The sequence below is a fragment of the Stenella coeruleoalba genome (assembly GCF_951394435.1).
Source record: "Stenella coeruleoalba genome assembly, chromosome: 14".
Lineage (NCBI taxonomy): Eukaryota > Metazoa > Chordata > Mammalia > Artiodactyla > Delphinidae > Stenella > Stenella coeruleoalba.
Genome location: NC_137160.1, coordinates 7,923,299 through 7,944,983, shown reverse-complemented (window position 1 = coordinate 7,944,983; position 21,685 = coordinate 7,923,299). Strand labels below are relative to the sequence as shown.

At 38.5% G+C, this 21,685-nt stretch overlaps 1 protein-coding gene and 1 long non-coding RNA gene across 2 annotated transcripts in view; one reads left to right on the top strand and one right to left on the bottom strand.

Annotated features, from left to right (window-relative positions):
- The window catches only part of LOC307197411, a 50,891-nt gene extending 39,679 nt beyond the window's left edge, over nt 1-11,212 (bottom strand). The window contains exon 1 of the long non-coding RNA XR_013831400.1: nt 11,080-11,212. This is a non-coding gene — a long non-coding RNA (uncharacterized lncRNA). The remainder of the gene's footprint in view (nt 1-11,079) is intronic.
- DOK6 (docking protein 6) overlaps nt 1-11,775 on the top strand; it is a 409,710-nt gene extending 397,935 nt beyond the window's left edge. Inside the window, exon 8 of the mRNA XM_079943240.1 lies at nt 11,138-11,775. Coding sequence (XP_079799366.1) covers nt 11,138-11,277 — 140 coding nt within the window. The 3' untranslated portion in view covers nt 11,278-11,775. The remainder of the gene's footprint in view (nt 1-11,137) is intronic.
- Nucleotides 11,776-21,685: the final 9,910 nt, after the last annotated feature.

Below are 21,685 nucleotides of genomic sequence, written 5' to 3'. Positions count from 1 at the left end.
CTCCAATTTTCTTTCTGAGAATTACATTTCTAATCTCCTGACTGAAAGGAACAGGAGGGCCTATTTGCTATGGCCGAATTCATATAACACTGGTACCAAATTCTCAGGTCAACCAAAAATGCTCTTTCTCAGCGCCCTCCTGGTCCTTTCTCTAGAATTCCGAATTTCTAGCTCCTGAGAGCTGCCTGTTCTTTGTCTTAGTTGTTACACTCCTCTTCACTGAGAGATTCTTTCATTATCATTTCATTGGATTTATGTTTGGGACGACTTGTCTACCAAAAAAAAATGTTTTAAGTAAAATACATATGACTGAAGATCAAAAGTTGCAATCATTAGATGATAGTACTACCAGCCTGAAATATATGTATACGTATGTGTGTATATACATATGCATGTGTGTATATGTGTGTATTCATATGTCTATATATACGATATATCCAACCAAAGCACATAGAAAATGTACTCACATTGGGCAGAGTCGTCTTAAGTAAAAATATAATAAAATTTTTAACAAAAATAGTTTTCTGACCACTTCAAGCCCACTCACCACCACTGTCATGACCCCTCAGTGAATCAGTCCAGGCTGAAATGTTCTCTAACATGTAAATGGTAGCTAATAAACACTTTCCTGACAGGGTCACATTAAAATTGAGGCTCCACAGGACTGAATGTTGTCCAGCTTTAGAGGAGTTAAAACTCAGAATTTGATTCTTTTCGACTTGGTGTCAAAAAATGACAAATGACCCTTTATTTTAACTTCAGCTGCTTTCATACCTATCTCCCAATTCGAACTACTTTCCTAGATTTCTTTCTAGTGATTTTTAATGCTTATGTTTTCACTTGCTTTTCAAGGTCTTTGTAATTTATTTTTATATATAGTGTAAGAAAGAATATAAACTAATATGTTTCCTTAGAGAGCTGGCCAAATTTCCCAGTACTAGAAATTTTTAAAATTTGATAGAACTAGAGACTTATGTAGAGGCATAAAGACTCAAGGAAACATAAAGCTTTTCTGTCTTTGACTTAGTTAATTAGGAAATGTTAATTTTTATATGATTTACCAATTTAAGTCAATGTTATGAATTATGTAAACATAAACGGTTTCCATAAAAATATTACGCACTACAGCAGCAGTGAAATTGAGTGAATTTGGTGACACTGGCCAACTCACTGTCGTGGACATAATTCAAGAACAATCCAGATGGATTAGTGACCATAACTTCCTAAGATTTAGCCTTTTATTCTATTAAGTGATTGTTAAATATTTTAAAAAAGGAACGAGAGAAACTAACATTTCTGACTTTCACAATTATAAAATCAAAGTAAAACACATAAAGAAATAAAGACTCTTGGAAAAAACAGTGAATATCCATATTCTCACAGTCAAGTAACATGAAATAAAGTTAATTCAGATTATCCTGTGCTCTTCTGAAAATCAATATAACTGAGGGAATTAAAAGAAGAAAAAGTTATGAGGCCTGCTTCCTCCCTTGCCTCTAAAATATGTTTTTGTTTGCCAAATCATGCCCTTTTCTCTGTTGTGCTGTGGGGTAGCCTTAACCTTCTGGGGTGAGTGAAGAGTTTCAAGCCAGCAGCCTGGACTCCAACACTGGTGTCTGTGCACCCAGGAGAGAGAGTGTAAGAGGACTGATCCTATAGGGCTGCCAGGTGGATTAAGTAAATCAACGTAAGTGAAACATCTGACACTTCCTGGTACACTGTTAGTGCTCAGTATTAATGACGCTAATATCATGAGTCAAGCACTCGGATACTTGATGTATGATTGTATCCCACCCGAGGTCACCTGGTGAGGCTAGGACCCGCCTTAGAGCCTGTGCTCTCAACCCTTCCCTGTCCTGGCCTGTTTTCAGTGAAATCATTACAGGTAACGTGACATTGTAAAATGGCAATAATTCTACAAACATTTTCTAGCCTTTAGACATTAGTACTTAATATTAAACAATAACTGATGAAAATATATTTCAATCTCTCACAGAGTAAAGATAAAATAAAGATAACTAATTAAAACTTAAAAGCTGACCGGGGGTTAAAATGATTTTCACTGCTGTCTCTGGGTACAACGGTGATGAAATGCCTAATAAGGATTTCGCAACCTGCCTAGAAAAGTAATTTGGATTTTTTGCAGCAGTTTCTCATAAAACAGAAGAAATGTCCACAGAACACGTCCTTTGTCCTGGACTCCTGGACTCCATTTTCACGAATCTCAGATCTCCTATTCTCTATTTATCTGGATATTTTCAATATCAATACAGACACTGCAATCTCGACTTTCCAGGAAGTGCTACTAACCAGAAACTATCTAGGCTTCAGATTTCCAGGTTCTGAAATTACTGCAGTTTATTGATTGTATAATGAGAACGCAGAATATTGAATTTAACTATAGTAAGAAATATTTGTAGGTCTTTCTCAATGACAATGAATGTCCTCAACTCCTCACCACACCCAACCATTCTGGCCTCATCCTTCTCTAGGTCGGTACTGGCAGTTTCCAACGCTCCCACTGGACCTGGAAGAATGCTGATGAGTTGGAGAAAATCAGGAAGAATTATAAGTAAACCCTAGGAAATGCACACAAAACCAGAGGCTTCTTTTTATCTTTGCACTGCCTTCTGTGAGAAATTGTTCTATCTGGGGCTAAATTTAATCTATCAGATGTGTGATGGTGGGAAAAGATTGATTACAGCTCCTCTGTCGTCTCACTGAATGAGCGAGCTTTTGAACCGCAAATCCGATCCAATCACTCATCTTTAAATCATTCAAAAGTTTTCTATCATCCATTAAAAAAGTATCCAATTGGCTTCATAAGATACAACAGACTCTCCAGGGTGTGTCCCCTCCCCACGTCCATATCTCATCTGCTGCAACTCACCATCTGGAATTTTATCTCTCATCATTAGCATCATGAGGGCCTAATTCCTGATGGTGAGATACAGAGTCTGAAAGCCATGACCATTTGGGCACTGTGGTCTTATACTGACAAACAAAATATTTACAAATCTAAGAAGACAAAATTTTGTTTGTGATTATCAGAATGTTTCCCAGATCTCTGAAAAATCAACCTAGTCATTACTAGAAGGAAAAATTCTAGGTAAAGTTCTACAGAGAATGAGATGAAATTAGATGTGTCAAGTGCTAAGCAGATTTTTGGACACTTATCCTCAAACTCATTTCAGAGGTCCTCAGACTAAATGCAAGCTTAACCTTGTATCTACCGCAGAATAAAACTGTGCTACATTCTATGAAAACCTGACAGTAAATTTTCAATAATTTTGTTAATCTTCCTCATATCTAGTCTTTTTTACAAACTTCCTCCTATGTAAACTTATGTGACGTTCAATATTTTTTCTATAACATTTCTGTCGTAACTCAAATCTCTAACTATACATTACATAGGGAAGTCCCATGCTCTTGGAAAAGTGTTTCTATGCATTCGTTTAAAATCTTTAGAAAAGAATTATATCAAATAAAAATTGCCACTTTCTCCCTAAGATACCATCTTGAGGACGATCAGCTGGAAAGTATTCTTGTTATTGATTTGCAGGAGATTAACGTGACTTTTCAGTAAACTTGTTAAAATACCTCAGATTATAGTTCTGGGGATCTCAACCTGAACTGGGCACACCCTACTTCATGATCCTGAATAGTTTCTTGATTGCTAAAACTTTCTATAAATAATATATTCATAAGTGGGAACAAAGATGTATCAATATATAACTTATTTTTATTAACATTATATTCAAAATTTTATACCTAAACCCTTGAAAATAGCAATGAAAAATTTATAGCTCAAAAACTAAATAAAAAACTGAATTTTTATTTTATGAGATTTTCCCATTCCTCAAAAAACTGAATTTTTATATTTTCCCATTCCTCTTGTTGAGCAACACTGATGAATTTTTATTTCATGTATTCTCTACTCAGTTTCAACTTAGACTATCCCATGTTAATATTTACCATTTTAGTAGCTGCCACAGATCGCTTATACCTTCCACAACTATTCAAATGCATTCTGCTAACAGTGAAGAGTTCAGCTAAGTTTTGTGAAGAGATCAGTTATAGAAAATTAATATCACAGTTGTAGTAAATTAATATCCCAATAGGTAATTAAAATACATGAGAAATGAAATGCAAGCAACAGGAAAAAATGAATGCTATATCAACCAGAATAATAGATAGAAGGCTATTTTTAGTCCAGAGAATTGATGAAATGGGTATTAAAAATGTAATTCTGTGTGAATCAAATTAAACCATCTTTAAAACAAATTAAAGTATTATAAACTATATTGTGTTCGATATTTTTCAGTATTAGAATGCGGTTGCTAACCCACCAGGCTCTCTATAACTGGAGGCTGGGTACTACACAAAATTAAATAATATGCATTTTCCCATTCAAACATTTCTAATTTTTAAAGATATGAGTAAAGGATACTTAGATGTCCACTTATGAAACAAGCAAAAAAGGTCCATAGTTTTAGGGGTGAAGGTGCCATTATTAATAACAATAAATGTATGAATGTATATTAAAGAAAGGAGAACAAGAGGGAAAGGAAAAGGGAAAAGAAAGCTTTTGCAAATTAAAATTAGAACAGGAAAATCTTTTTTATAATTTAGTAAGCTTGGAAGAGAAGGTTAAGCAAACCTCAAATCTCCCACAAAATAAAGCAGCAAAAAAGAGAGTGAAAATAAAAAAGATTGGAAAATTATAAGATCAGAACAGCACTGGAACATATAAATAATAGATGGTTAGAGAAAGAGAACAGAAGTGGGAGAAAGAGAGCAGAGAAAAATGGTGGAAGGGAAATAATTAACAAAAATTATAATAATAATCCAGAAGTATTTCCCAGAAATGAGACACCTTGGTTCCCTGATTGAAAAATAAAATCTCATAAAGTATTTGGAAAAATACTAACACCATGACACATCATTATGAACCTCATAACAAAGGATCAATGCCAGGCACTATTGCAAACGCTTTGTTTCTACTTCACTAGCAGGTTGTGAAGATTAAATGAACTAGCGGGCTGTGTGTGTGTAGTGCTCACACGCTCATGTGCATATACCACGATACAGTACCCCTGCTCTTAGTGTTAATATTGTATTGTATAAACACTAATGTAATACACCATTAGACTGTGCTATTATGAAATAACTCTTTGAACACATGATCCTATTGGTAGAAACTATTATAATTGCCATTTTACACTTGAGGAACTCAAAGGACAGAACAGTAAAGGGACAGAGTGGGAACTCAAACACAAGTCGTCCTCCTTCAGAGCCAGCACAATTAACCATCACACAATACAGGATCCTTAACTTAGGGCATGAACCAAGAGAGATTCCCAATAAATTAAAAAGCTGAAGATAGCAAAAGAAATTTATGAAAATATAAAAAGAACTTACAAGAAAATATTTTAATAATCTTGTGATGAAGAAAGACTTATTTCAAGACACAAAATCAGAAGACCAACACTTGACTACAAAATTTAAATACTTTATGTAGCAAAAGGAAATTAAACAATAAGATGCAATTTTTCATCCTTCAACCTGGCAAAATTTTTAGTCTAATTAATATCCAGATCATCTAATGTTAAGACACAAAGTACTCTTATACCCTCCAAGTGGGAATGTAAGCTAGTGCAATGCAAATTGAGTTTATATCAGAAACAGTGGCATAAAACCACCATTAAAATTTTTCTTTTTTTGACAATTTGAAGGATGAAAAATTACATGTCATGTTTAACCATTTTATGTAATCTTAAGCCAAATTACATAATTTCACTAGCAAGTACAAATACCTCCCAGAGAAAAGGTCACGAAAATAATAATCCCTAACAAAAGAAAAGGTGTCACCTACATTTTCTGATTAATGTCTCCTGATTAATTTTAGTTATTATAAAATGAATGGACTATGGACTGAACTGTGTCCCCCAAAGTTCACAGGCTGTAGCCCTAACTCCAAATATGACTGTATTGGAAATCGGGCCTTGAACGAGGCAATTAAGGTTAAATAATATCCTATGGGTTGGACCCAGATCTAACAGGAAAGTCCACACAGAGGAAAGCACCAGTGAGGACCCCCTGCCAGCCCAGGAGAGAGTTCTCACCAGGAACCAACCCTGCCAGCACCTTGACCTCATACTGGCCTCTGGGACTATGAGAAAATACATATTGTTGTTTAAGCTACCCAGTCTTAAAGAATTGATATGAGGATTTTTAAAAATAATATTTCTAAGGTAGTTAGCATAGAAATATGTGCTCAATGAACAGTAGTTATTCCATCATGGCTTTTCGTTTCCAAATCACTTTCTGTCTGCTTTGAAACCCATGGTCTTCATTCCCCGCTGGTTCAGATGCACTGAACCGAGCCTCAATTCCCCCCAGCAAATCTGTTCAAGGGTCATGGAGCTCCCGGGACCCTGGAATCCTCACAGGCGTTTCTGGAGCACACCCCTAGGAGAGCACAAAGATCGACCAAAACATAGTCTGCTTTGGACTGTAATTAGAACTGAGGAAAATGCAAATACCGCTTATAGAAGAGCCACTGACTACAGGTCCTGAGCATTTCCAAGCATGACTAATACATGGTAGGTTTTCACTAAGAGAGTGGAGATGGCCCTTGTTGCTTCTACCTCCTGTCTGGTCTCACCTTTTACCTGGCTGCAAGGTAAACATACAAGTTTTAAACATCCCATAAAAACCTGCTGGCCCCAGATTCACTGCAGTGAGAGCCCTTAAGCCCTCTGCTTTGTACCCCAACTTATTCTTCCATTCCCTCCTCCAGCATCCGGGCCTGATCTGCCATCTGCCCTCTCCTAACAAGGGGTTTCTAGCCTCGGGAATCAGCATCCCCGCTGTGTCCACCTAGTCCTAACTGTTGCTGATGCCTTGGTCCAGGCTGCTCCCTTCCTCAGGAGGCAACTGTTCTATTTGGGGCTTTTTCCTGCTTTGTTTTGTTTTATTATTTAAAGGGACGACACTCTTTCCTGTCCCCCAGATTCTAACAAACTAATAAAACACACAAATTCACGTAGCATTACTGGGGCATCACCTCTTACCAATTAATGACCACAAGTTTTATGCTTTGGGAATCTTCTGACTTCCTTCCAAAACAATTTCCTTTATATTTTATGTAAAGAATAAAATTGGTGTTAGTAAGTATGGAAAACTAGAAGCTGGCAGAAAGAGGATGAGCAGTGGTAACTGTACCAGGCAGCAAAGTACTGCTTTATCCCTCAGGAAAGAGAAGATACCTACAAGAGCCTGGCATCCCTCACTTTTTCTCCTAGGTGTGATGTGAATCTCTAGTCCTGCATTCCGACTTGGTAGTTATTTTCTACTGCATTGTGTTCCATCTAGTTTATTCCCGGTTTGAATCTTTCATGATGCGGCAGGAAGTTTTCCTTCTATGGCTAGAGTCACTTCACCTTTCTTGTCACGTGGTATTCTTCAGTTTCCAGGAGAAGTCATGTAATTTTGTTAGAATAAACAAATGTCTTAAATGCCTCTGTATCCAATATATGTCCTTCCTTTTGGAGTGGACCCATGTTTCTCCATCTGGGGCTCATATACTTGCCATGGAGGGAAGGGGGTAGGGGACGGTATGAAGTGTCATTTCAGAGTATACTTCAAACCACCAGGTAAATATGATATGTTTCTCTCCCAGACTGTCAATGTTACCTGAATATATGGGTAGAAAATATTATTTTCTATTAAAACAGACATGAATATACAATGGAGTAGAAATGAAAATTCAAAAGGACGTTTAAGATAGACTGATGGCTATGAACAAATTTGTTACTTTTAAATTGCAGCATTCCCCAGATGCCCAGAGTCTGTCTTTCAGGGGATGGTCCGGAGGGGAAAGTTTAGGAAGGATTTAAATAGGGTCTCTGTTGAGTGGAATGAACAGGTCTAGTCCAGCGAATTTTTAATTTAAGCCACAAAGTTGATTTGTTTTGTTTTGTTTTCATCAACGGTGCCTCAGGGCACAATTCAAATAAATGTTGAGAAAATGATTAATTACTTTTCTCTTTTGTTCTCATACTCATTGTTGCCAAAATCAAACAGCACTTATTAAGCTTTCATGTGTTCAGCTCTGATTGAGGTATGTTATTTTTGTGATAAGCAGAAACAGCATCATTTGTGAACTGTCTGTAAAGAAATGGTTGAGGTAAGAAAAAACATCATTTAATCTCCAATTAGACTAGAAATTGTTTGTAGAGGAGACGAAGAAATCTTCAAGATGACCTTGAAGGAAAATAATATTCCAAACCTGTCACAGTGAGAACAGCGTACTGCGAGGGTACACAGAGTATAGACATTGAACAAGAAAACGGACAAGAGTGTGGACACATTCAGCATAGAGAGAAGGGATAAAAACTAACATTTATTAGGTACCTACCATCCCAGGTGTCTTCCTGTATGTTGTTTTGTTTAACCCTCAAAATACCTTAGGAAAGTATGTTCTTTCCATGCAAAAAAATGAGGCTCAGAAAGGGATGGTGGAGCTGGATTCTGGACTCAGCAATTTCAGAGGCTTTGGTGGTGGTGTCTACACACTCCGTGGAGCAGAGGTCTCTGGTGATTGTTGAAACTGAAGTGTACAGTTCTGTAACCAGCTCTTCTAAGCTGCGCTGGCGTCCTGCTCTGATCCCATACAGCACTGGCTGTGTGGACCCTTCATTTGATGTTTACTGTTATCTATCCTTGTCTGATGATCATTCCCAAAGCAGCTTGTGAACTCTGGAAACTCAGGAACCAAGGCTTCCATTACTTTGTCTTCCCTGTGGAGTCCTGAACTATTTTAGTAGATGCTTGGCAAATTTTAGTTGCATGACTGAAGTTTTACCCCCAAGATTCTAGATTCTGTGTGCAAAGGCAAGGACTCTTCTATATTCATGACTCAAACCTTAGCCTTTAGACCACAAGTAATGTGAATGAAAGGTGTGCTCTCGCATTGCTCTCTTTCATATATTTCTAACATTTTTTAAAATGACAGGATAAAACCCAGGCCAGCAACATGGTCTTAATATTAGTATTTCCAACTGGTTTGTGCCCATGAACGCCAGTCTCTCCTCTTACGGGAACTGAACTATCATCCAGCAAGTCAATGGTGAGATAAGGAGGCAAACTGTTAAAATTTTAAGTGGTGTTCCCCATATCGGATTAGTGTATCACAACCTTGTCACATAGGCATCATGTCAAAAGGCCACCTCCTTAGGGAAGCCTTCATGGACTGCCCCTATGGATGGCCATGCTGGAGAGAGTCCCTCATGGCATCTGTCTCTTGCTGTGGGGATGCATTTAACATGTATGAATTTAATTGATACACATTGATTTAATACTCAAAAGCACCATATTATACCATTATTGTCATCCAGAATGTGCAGATAAGGAAACTGCGAAACCCAGAGACCAAGTAAGTCTCTCAAGATCAGTTACAACGAGTTAGCCACAGGGGCAGCACGTGTGCCCAGAGCTCTAACTCCTAAGTCCCCAAGCTGATCTCGCCTCTAATGGCCGAACCCTCCTGCCTACCCCCAGCTTCGTCTTCCTCATTGCCTCCTCAGGGTCCTACAGCAAAGAGAAGACACACTTAGCTGAGATTTTATGAGAGTTTGATGATGGAATTCAGCTGGACCTTTGAATCAGCTGTCGGTCCAATTACTGAATCAGTAAGGAGATGTGAGAGATGGCAACGGCAAGGCAGCCCTGCCCCCCTCAGGCCTGAAGGAGCACAGAAAGGAAATGGGGTTTCTGGACCCTGGGAGAGGGAGGGAAGGGAGCAGAAAGGTCTGGAAACTCAGAAGCAGGAGGCTGGGTGGCAGAAGCGCAGGAGCAGACTGGGACGGCCTCAGTAGGAGACGCCCAGGCCTCTCCTCCCAAGCACAGGAGCAGACAGCACGGCCTCAGTAGGAAACGGCCGCTCCTCCCTGACCTCCCGCTGAGTCTTAATGAAAGAACCAGGCCAACAGTGAAACTAACATGATTTTTATCTCGAAAGCAAGAGTTTGCTCTCACGACTTTTTAACACTGAGGTTCTACCACTTTAATTACCTTTTTATTGCCCAATGCATTTGCATTTCCTCCCTGGATCCCAAGCTTCAGACTCGACCCGGATAGATTCCGAGTCACCAAACACACCTGACGATGAAAAGTGGCTTAGTGCATGACCTTGCGAACGCCAGCCCCTGAGGAGCCTGAGGAGATGTTTGATGTTTCTGTGTTAATCATCTTCCCTGGATTCCTCACCACAGAGACGAGAAAAAATATAAACCAAACTCAATAGTCTCTTGCTTTGAGTGAAGTAGCTCTGAGAGGGCAGAGCACACCGTATCTATTTTTTCTTCTCTCCCCACTGAGCTCATCCAGCAGATAATCATTCTCACGTGTGAAGAATTACTGACTGATTAAGAAGGATGGGGAAACCCCTGGAAGTTCACCTGAAGCCCTAGAACGCATCCTTTCTCCCTACGTTGTTAGCATTCTGCTAGTTTTCCAGTAATCATTTCTGGATTTTGCATTAAACAAATTTCTCGTCGCAGGGGTGCATCTGAACTATAAAATCACAGAAATAAACTTCCTATAAGACTTAACTTTGAGGCTATTTTAGTAACCATGAAGGTTTATCGTTTGGGTTAACCATATCATGAAGTGGGCTCAGTTACTCACAAACCCTCCAGGTGAAGCCAGGGCCTGGAACGCAATCATTGTGAAAGATTCTTCCTGATAATTGATGGCGACGGGTTAGGATAAAGTGTAGTCTGCCTGCTCAAAAGGTTTTTATAAGTATGTCATTTGCTTCTGTACGCTGAAAAGTGAGTCTCAAAGAAAAGAAAGCGCTTACAGGCTCTCCAGCAAAAACAGCTTTTTTTTTTTTTTTTGGAAAAGCTTTTTGTGCTTTTGTTCCAAAGGTTGAAGTAGAGTACAAGTCTGAGATCCCTAGCTCTCTGGCATCCAGAATTTTTGAGAAGACACACTAAGGAAACTATCGAGCCCTGCATACATTTTTAACTCACCAAGGAACCAAGCGCCGTTTCTCCATTTTTACCTACTCACCTCGCGCTTTTCGGAGTCAGTTTCTTGGTACAGCTCTCCTTCCTTTTTCTCTCTCCAGGTCACGGGTTCGGGTCCTCGAAGATGTCACGCGCACAGACGTTTCCCAGCTACGCCTCGGAGCAGAGCGAAGAGACACAGCCGTCCTTGTCCCGGTCCAGCAGCTACGGCTTCAGCTACAGCTCCAGCCTCATCCAATGACACCCAGAGAGATGCTGAGACCAGAGAGACAGTCTCCGGACCTGCCTGGGGGCCATCACGCCCTCTGCCTCGCGGAGGACCAATTGCAGGGAACATTGAAATGGGTTGGGTCTATCCCCGCTCCCAGTGGAAGGTTAAAAACTGGAGTTCTGCTTCCTTGATTCCTTGGCTAAGTCCTTTATTTATTGAGTTTCTTGCAGGGGAGTCTATGTTTTACAAAAATAGAATCCAAATCGTCTGAACAGTCATTTAAACAAAATCCTTTGAGTCTGACAGTAGCAGAAGCCTGGGCAGGGTGAGAAGTCGCCCACGCTGGACTATACCTGGGTGAAGGCATTGCCCCTGTCCTCCTGGCTCAGTCGTCCCACCTGAGGAGAGGTCTGTCCTTAGACAGAAAGGTGACCCACCACAAGTTCTGTGGCTTGGAGGGTTTCGACAGGGACAAATCCAGTAAGCTCTACAAATGGCATCACAGCTTTCCATATAAATAAGCCCAGTGACAAGGGAACACGCCCACGAAATTTAGAACACACTCTTAAGCAGGGCCCTGTAGCTCTATTCTGTGTGTGTGCTCTGTGTGTGTGTTGTGTGTGTGTGTGTGTCTGTAGACAAATATAGATATGGATATTGCTGTATCCATCTATAACAAGTATATATCAATGTGTGCTGAGAGTGACAGCATATGCTCACTTAAATTGTTGAAAACTGTTATTTGGTGCATTAAAATTAAGATTGTTAAGTTGAATAGCTATTTTTAAAATAGTGCTGTAAAAAAAAAAAAAGGCTTCTTATTAGTAAAGTATTTATGTAGTCATGTCTGCTCCTGTGAGAAACATAGGTGACGATGTGAAAAGGGGGACCACTTCAGAAGCGAAGGAACCAGTCTGGCTGTCCTGCACGTCACGTCACTGCACTGTCTTTCTGTTCAGTAATCCCTTGTTGGTGACGATGTTTCTCCCTTTGGCCCCCTCTGAGCTACGTGGGGAAGATTGGGTGTGATCCTCGATTGGCTTTCCTTTAACCTCAAGGAAAAGAAGCACTCTAAATGACAGTCTGTTTAAGAAAGAGATAAAAGTACACTTTAAATGAAATCAGACATTTTGCAGTCAGGAAACCAAAAATAGGGACAGGACTGTAGGTATCATTTTATGTGTCACAGATGCTGTTCCCAGAGAGCCATCAGGGGCTTGTAATTTACTGTGTAACCAGAATTGGCTGGGCTTTACTTTCCTTTTACTGGATATGGGTTGGCTGGGATTATAAGAGAAAATAGACCCCCCCCAAAAAAAGTTTTTTCATTCCTGAGACTAATGACAAACCTACTAGATTTAAAGGGACGTGGTGATTTCCACGTGAACTGGGGAAGTTTGGCTAATTTGGGTCAACATAGATATTTTTGCCCTTAGTTTTGGAGTTTACTCAAGTAAAAATAAAAATCATTTTGCCCGAATTATCTGATGCCACGTGCCTAAGACGGTCAGCTCATAAATACTCCAAAGGTGGATGTAAAGAACAGCGAGCCCAGGTCATGTAAGATGAAAACCTGATTTTTTTTTTCAATATCAAAAATTTTTTAAGCTTTCAAAGTTAGTCTGTTGAAAGGGTACCTTTTTTGCTGATCTGTGATAAGGCTTTTTTTTCATCCATGTCCATAGCTTGAATGCAGAGTCACAATTCATTGTGGAGAGTTACTAGTGGTAAAAGAGGTATTCAGTCCCTCCGTGATAAATTTGCACTTATATCAACTGCCTAGATTTTCCACACATCAGATAAGTCTGAAAATGCCCTCAAGATGCTAATCATAAGAGTTAATGTGGCTGTGAAAAATAATTATCCTAAGCTTTCAGGGATAAAAAGAAAATTACTCAAATGCTCTGCACTGTGAATTTTGCTGACACAGCAGAATAGCGGACGACTGGTTCCTGACGACGATACTGCCTTCCCTGAAATCCCAGCTTTCAGGGTTGAACACCTCTGAATTACTTTAGCACATGGCGTTTGCTTTTGAAATGCCGCTAGTGAAACACACCAGAGCAACTCCCAGCTGAGACCATTTGAGCACAGCTCCCAGTGGTGCCACGCTCAAAGCAAGCCTCTCGTGGCTCACTCGGTCGAGTTGTTGCTTACAGACCACAAGTTTCTACATGGAACTTAGGGGGACAGATCCTCAGGGGTCCTGGTATATGTCTCAGCTTTATTAATGTGCCGAAGCACAGACAGCGGGTCCGGGGGCGGATTCTGCTAATTGGACGAGTCTGCTCTTGTGTCTGTTTGGTGGGAGACACGATTCCCGCATGAAGTAGTTTCCAGAACACTGTTTGCTTGTGATCATTACCAGTGAGTGTAACTGAGGGGGTCCCAAAGATCAGGCATAACCTTGGGCCGGTTCATTCAGAAAATAATGTCATAAAAAAGAGTCAGAGAGAAATTTCCTTCCCATGTCCTTAACCCAATCTCATCACAATGAGAATAATGCTGTAAAAGATTTCATGATAAATTTTTGGAGATTTATTCTAGCATACTCCTCTAACGATACTTAAAATTGCAGCTAAGTCAAAACTGCTAAATGACCAGATAGAATTTACATTAACCTAATATACTTGGCATAAGGCAATGCACACTGTAATCAGTGACAAGAGATAAATATTCTGCAAAAACCAAAGATGAAAACTTACTGAACCGGTCTGCTGGAAGGTCATAAAACCAGCACCAGTGGAGTAAGTAGAGTGGTCATAGGCGTGTATCCAACTCACTCGAGCTTGTAGGTTTTTGACTGAAGATGCCTCTACGCTTTGCAAGCATTTTTCTCCCTTCAGAAATTGTGTTCTTCTTTAATATACATGTGACTTTTTCATTGTGAGGGAGTGACTGCTATGAACCAAAGACATCTTTCGGCTCCTTCTGAAACTGACTCAGTCAGCTTTCCATCCAGATTTAGACCGGCGGACGATGATGGTCACAGTTTCCATATCAGGTTGGAAGAAAGCAGTGGTCAAGGAACCCAACACAAGTCATAAAGGATCTTCTGAGAGCAGAGAAAGCCTGGAAGACGTACACATTTCATGGAAAGATTACCTAAAGGGATTTATTTTTTATGTCCCCAATTTTTTGTTCTGATAATATTAATTGTTGTACACGTGACATTATATTTATGTAGAAAAGTACAAAATAACTTTGACCCAATGGTTTACTATTCTGGTGGGAGGGAAAAGAAAACACTTCTTTCTCTTAGTCATCAAACAATGATGATGATTAGCACTCAGAACTAATTTGTTTATGCAATAAATATTTATGAATCAATAGGTTTTGGCCACTGCCACAATTTGAACTTAATGAAATAAGAAATATATATTTACTTATATATTAAGGAAGATGTGGTTTGATAGAGCATGTGAAATAAAGTGAAACGTATTTATTAAAAGTAAACCTCACCTTTTCCAACAAGTAGTAACTATAGTACTAGTCCTTGTATCTTGTACAATTTTCCTCTGTCTTCATTGGGCAATTATGTTTGAAAATAATTTATCACCTATAAAATGGTTAACCACTTATTCTTTCTGTCCAGTATAGAAGCAGTGGACTGATAAATAACTTTACACTGTTAGTAGTTTCTATAAATCCAATTTATTGCATGTGGTATCTTTATAGTAGATATTAAAAACATCATAAAAATTGATGTCTGCCCCTCATTCTTTGGCCAATATCTCAGAAAACTCTGTAAAAAAGCATGATTACACTACTCCCTTGATTATTTGAGCCACTTACTAAAATGGACCATTAATGCTACAGTGAAAACAAGCTAAGAAAATTATATTCTTGTAAAAACATTGTAGTCCAGATTTGATTTTTACAATACATACAGCACAATAAATGGGCAGTATACACTCAGTGGGGCTGAGCTTAGGCCTTTAACACTTTGTGTTTTATAGCAAACATTATACTAAAAACTGCTCAAAGTGAAAATTATACATTTTCTCCAAATCTATCATGTCTGTCAATACCTTGCAATTTCAAACTGCTTTATCAATCATTAACTATACTTTATAATCCCGGAAACTTGGCCTTCTCAGAATAGATAGAACTTTGCCACTAGACCTGTGTTAATAATTATAGTAGGTGATACACCACACAAATGAATTTCTAGCCTATGAAATTTATGGAGTGCAACTTCCCATGGAGGGGGTAGAGCAAGAGGAGGGGGACTAGTCATTAGGGCAACAGTTTAGATAAAATTACAAAAACTCCAATGAAGTGTCCAGTGTTACACTGGGACTCTGCTGTCTTCATATTCTGACCTCAGTTCTATGTCACAGACATGGCCTTCTTTACTAGTTTCACCTCGTACTAAGTATGCAATTGAAAGAAGACATAGGTTGTATCAGGTTTTGAAGTTACCACAGAAAGACAACACGTATCAAGTATGCTTCCTTCAGTTTAGTGAAAATTATTGCACACAAAAGAGTGTATCATCACAAAACACCCATGGTTAAATGTCTCTTCACTGACACGAGCATCAGTTTCGTATGGTCAACCTCATCTGAGTTTCAACATGATGTTGACACTGTGACACTGGCTGGGGACTAAATAAGAGGTCAACAGCCTCACATGTGAATTCTCTATCAATGTATTCAAAAGATTCACCCACTTCTCTTCTCTGAAACGACCACAAATGCTTCCATTTTTACTCAAGAATGTAAATCTTTGTTGTATCATTTCTACAATTATTACAACTAGGTGAGGCATGGGATAGTTCATAGACTCTCGGGGAAGTATCATGAGATGTTGGACACATTTTCTAAATAGATGGAATGCTAGCTAGCTCTGAAAGCAGTCACATACAAGAAAATTTCCGCTTTATGTTCTGCTCAGGAGAAAACCAAAACCCGTGGGTATTGTAATTTATTCAAAGGCAAAGAAAATGGTCAGGAATAGTTTTGCCTCATTCCAGGCTTCTAATCCAAGAATGTTTCCTTGACTCCATGTCATCTCCCAGTGAGGCACGGTGGGAGCGAGAAAAATACCACATGACCTCTAAATAAATAGGCCCTTGTACATTGAAGGGTTTCTTCCAGTTTTTCAGATGTTCCTCACTCTTCCTGGATTCATCACCACGATATCAATAGAAAGGCTTGATGAGGCAATTCATTAGACTGGCTGTAGGTCATGAATGATTAGGATAAGTTTTATTACTCCTACACTGTCTTCGAGTTCTTTGTTGGAAATTCAAATTTATTTATCCTGAAGCGATAGTTGAACAACTATAAAAAAATTAAATAGATGTCTATGTTTTGTATTCCTGCTAGTTCATCATATTATAATTGTGATTATTATTTTGAGGATCTTTATCATTCTTAGCACTTTCGTTTAATTATTTATGGCATTTGTCACAACTTAGATAATAATATCCAAGCTACATTTTTTTCCATGTGAACTCAAAAAGCTTTCATTTTCAATTGAAATTTGGGAAATGGCATTTTTTACATTAAAATACCTTACACATCAAGTTTTTTCTTACACACTTCAGTAGACAATTATTTAAATGAACTTTAGATAAATAAATAAGTTAAAATTACTAAATAATATGAAAACCACATTTTCCTCGTGATTTTAGGACATTTTTCCCAGTTGAAGATTTTAACGTCTTGTTAAGATTTAAAGGAGAGGAAAAATACATTTTTAATTGAACTATACCAACTTCCTTCTAATAATTCAGCTTAATAAGTTTTCATTTTACCTCATCTTCTACGTCTGCTACCCTAGTCCATATTCCATATTCTGGTTTTAAGAAGAATGAGTGGATTCAAATTTTCTAATAGTTATTTTGGGAAGTTTAGTAGTGGATGCAGTTAACTTCCTCAGTCTGCTCCCTGATTTTAGGACAATTTGAGACTTAATGAGAACATAAAATCAATCCTTTCTGTAGACACAGAATCATGGGTCAAATGGAGCAAGGTCTCCACACTGTCCCTGTAGTTGTGTTCATGTTGGAATTTGATTGTTATCTTAACACTCAAGTGATCCACAGCCTCGTAAGAGTCGCTTATTTTCAGGAATCAGAAATTTAAAAACCCAAATTAAGGAGAAAAACAAAATTGAGATGATGATTTGAAAAAAATTTTTTTTTAAGTCACCACATGATTTCTCTCAAAGAAAACATTATGAGTTATGAGAGGCTTTTTACGGCGTTTCAATATCATTAACTCTTTGAGGCTGAAAGGCAGGGAAAATGAAGAAGAAAATGACAGAAGTATCTTGATATTAAGTATGAATCAGAAATTAATATGATATAGGTCAATATGAAATAATTTGATTAATAAAATTGAGATTTACATATATATTGCATAATTCAAAGAACAATGCTTTTTATTATCTAAAAGAAAATATATATATAAGTGGGTGGAGTTGGGGGAGATGGAACTCCAAATTTTTGTGATGACCTGAAGTAGAAGATTCTTTCCCAGTATAAGACCCTATAATTTTAGTTATAGTAAGCAATGTATAAATCACAGCAACAAATCAGTCTACCCCTTGACAATAAATGAACATGAAAGCCAGAATCACCTTTACTGAAGATGACAGGAGACCTCCCAGGGTCTGCAGGGGCCTCAGTTACTCTCTCCACACAAGCCCTAACACACACACACACACACACACACACACACACACACACACACTTTTGACGATTTACCTACACTATATATTCCACTGAAATACTCTTTTTCCTAGGTCCACACAGAATTATCCCATCTTGTAAAATCCTTATCCCTATGAATCTTCAAAATATATTAAAATTATGTGCTGTATGTCTACTTTCCATAAATTCTTTTAAATTAATTTATATATACTTTGTGAAGTCTTATACTGTACATTGTAAACAAATGTCAATTGTCATTGATTAAATTTATTGTTTATGAGTACTTTGATAAAAATAACTTTGGATGCTAGGCCCCTGTTAAGAAATAAAATACCCATTGCAAACTTGCTTCTATTGGAAAATATGTGATTTGACATTCTTTATTTTTAATCACAATCTATCCCAGATAAATAATAGTTCGGGGACGTCTGGACTTAAATACTCATTGGGCCACCTTTGGGAAGGGAATGCAAAGAAATAGCTGCCCCTGGAAACTAAATGTGAATTTCTGGCAGAACAGAAAATATTATTATAATCTGGCAATAATAAAATTAGGAAATTAAATTATTTTAAAATCTGTCTGTGTGATTTTCCCCCTTGGCAAAATACATGAAATGCATAGTTCAAGAATTACCTTTTTCTGAATTCATAGTTTCTATATCTCAATCCTTAATAGATAAAACGTATTAATGTCTTACTCATAATTCTAAGAAATTTACAAATGATATTGCTACCAGGAGGAAAATTTATACTGTGCAAGATTAAGTTTCCCCCATCACTTAAAAAAAGGTAAAGCTGTTCAAAACTACTACTTTACACGACAACTTTGCATGATTGAGACTTTGAATATCTAACTTGATGGTTTTTTACTCAAGAGTTGTTTAATATTGTTGGCACTGTAATATTATATGATTTCCTTAATTTCTGTTATTGAATGATGAATTGTAACTATGTAATTAAACAGAATTCTGGCAATCATATTCTGCTAACCTTTAAAATGTCAATTATTCCTTCACTTATTGGCTTGCTATTTTTAAAATAAAGTAAAAGAAGGCCCTTTATTAAATGTAAGGTTACTGAGAATTTATTATGCATTTTCAGTGTTTTCCTTATGATAATAGAATATAATTTTTATTAGGTTGACTCTGGTTTGGTGGAATCATAGAATATTAATATTGAAAATGACATTGGTGGTTAACACATTTTCTAGTGAAGTCACACCCAAAGTTTTTAAGTGGCTTTCTCAGTGTCACACAACCAGAAAAAAGTTTTTCCTCCGGAACTATGCTCACCCTTTAATAAAAAAAAGAAAATTATTAAAAATGAACATTTGGTAGACAAAGGTTTAATATCCAAAGTGAAATGTGTGTGGTCATGACTGTACCAGACACCAGTAGCTTCTTTATTATTTTCCATCCCATGATATAGAACCTGTGTCACTTGGATTTAGACCACAGAATCTGTTCCTGAAACTTAATCTTTAAATATTAGCTGGATATATCTTATTACTTTACCAGATTAGTTGGGAGTATTTTTCCTTTTAGAGAGTCATGTCTTTAAAGAAAGGGTGAGGCTTCCATAATATCAGAGAAATCAAAACGGGTGAGGGTCAAGCGGTCAGTCCTAGTGCTAAAATGTCCTGCTCCAACCAGGTCTGGACAAGGTCATGAATTTGAAGAAAGCAATGAAAAATGTATGAGTGCTTTCAATTCTGTGCAGAAGGTAGAAGGTTGGAAAATACTTAGGGAGTGGCAATGATGATGCAAACACTCATTCTGTCTAACTGCTGAATGAAATACAGCTTATTCTGGATATGACGTTTTTGTGTTAATTTCATAACAAATTGGTGATGTGAACTTGATAGATTTTTCTTTTCCTTTCTATCACTATTAAAATCATGGGGATTATATTTACCGGGCAAAGGGTCCTTATGAAAAGTGCAAGGTTTGTGTAAGTTTAGAGCTGACATAAGAGAAGATATTTAATAAATGCATGTCAGAGGGCACGGCCCAATAGCAATTACTATGCTATTTTTGTAATATACAAAGAAAAGCAAAATCAAATAAGTCCCCAAAATGGCAAAACTGCTATCTTTATTTCTAAGTTATTCAAGAAAAATAGTAGGCAAATATACCTAATTTTGATATCCATATGGTAAAATTTTAAATCAATGTTTGAGCAAGAACTGGATACAGTACCTAAATATTCATGGAAACATGAATTATCCTAGTATCTAGGTGTTTTAGGAAATCGGGCTGCTGATGTATATGATCTCAAAGGCTAGTCAGTGGCTGAATACTTACTGAATGCTTGATATTGACAAGACACGAGTAGAGGGCACCCGGTATCTCTTGGCCCTTGTTCTGGCCTCCTCTGGCGTCACAAAATCAGGACAAAGAAACAGGCCAGAAACCAAGATAGTAGAAAATACATATGCTACAAGTATGTGGGGAAGGACTTCCAGGTTTAATGCCAACATAGAAAGAGCTTGGCAGTGGCCATGATTACAACAAGAAAAAACTGAACAGACTAAAAATCAGTGACTTTCCTTGGATCTATCAGAGAACTGAAGTCACAAGGCAGACCTCCACTGCAAAATCTGCAGAGACAGACACATCCAGACAGCTACCGCAACCAATATCTCCTCACCTGGAGCAGAAGCTCTGAGGCCGTCAACTAATAGGAACACCTAAATGGTGAGCTGGATGAATTGCTGAACATAACTGTGGACTAAGCGTGAGAAACTCATGGAAACCATAGTCTAAGAGGGACCCCGAAAGCCACCAGAGTCTCACCATGAGGATTCAAGAAAGATTCCCTCATGGACCTGGCCAGGGAAGGGGCAGCATCACTACTGTGAAATAAGCCAAGAGCCTTCTCAGTAACAAAGACCTACACTCCAGAGGAAAGGACTTTGTCAGAGCACAGTTCTCAAACCTAGTCCCAGCTCCTGCAGCCTTCCTGTCTCACCTGAGAAAGAAAAATAAAAATCATAATCATAATAACATAGTTAACAGTGGCCAGGCTGTCATGGAAGTAGACTGGAAACTCTGCAGCCAGGGATTGGGGTAGAGGGCAAGAGGGAAAGCAATTCCGCCAGCGAAACATCTGTGAACTTAACAAAGTCATAGGCTGAGACTGAATCATACAGTAGTAGAACACCCTCCTCCCCCGCCACTTGCCATCACACCGGTAGGGGTCCAGTATAATCACAGCAGACTGCAGACAAAAGAGCTCAAGAGGGAAAATCTCTCTGAGGAGTACCTAGGAGTACTTGGTACACTTTTTTCTTTTTTGCTCTTTGTGAAGTCTCCCAGGAAGGGAAGGGGGCACATGCGAAGCTCTCAGGATGCACTTTGTGAATGTGGCTGTGTACGGGTGGGGAGTAAAGTGCAGGTCCAGGTAGAGGCTCAGGCAGAGAATCGGCTGGGATGTGCTCAGTGTCAGGAGCAGCTAAGAGGACAGCAGAAAATGCCCAAGATGCTGCCAGGAGCATTCATTCCAGAACGAGCCCGATGTCTTCTGATCTCAGGAGCTCCTGGGGTGGGGGAGAGGATGGAGAGTCCTTGGATGGGAAACACCTGGGCGCCCCGGTTGCCAGAGGCCCTTATTCCAGACTTGTCAGTATGCAGTCTGGTCCATGCCATCTTTCAAGCAAACCCCAATCATTGTCAAGGCCTCCCAACCCTCAGTCAGAATCACAGTGTGCTGAAGTCTCACCCCAAAGGCACAGCCAGCTGTGGGGACCAGGCTCTGGGCCAAAGGACACACAGG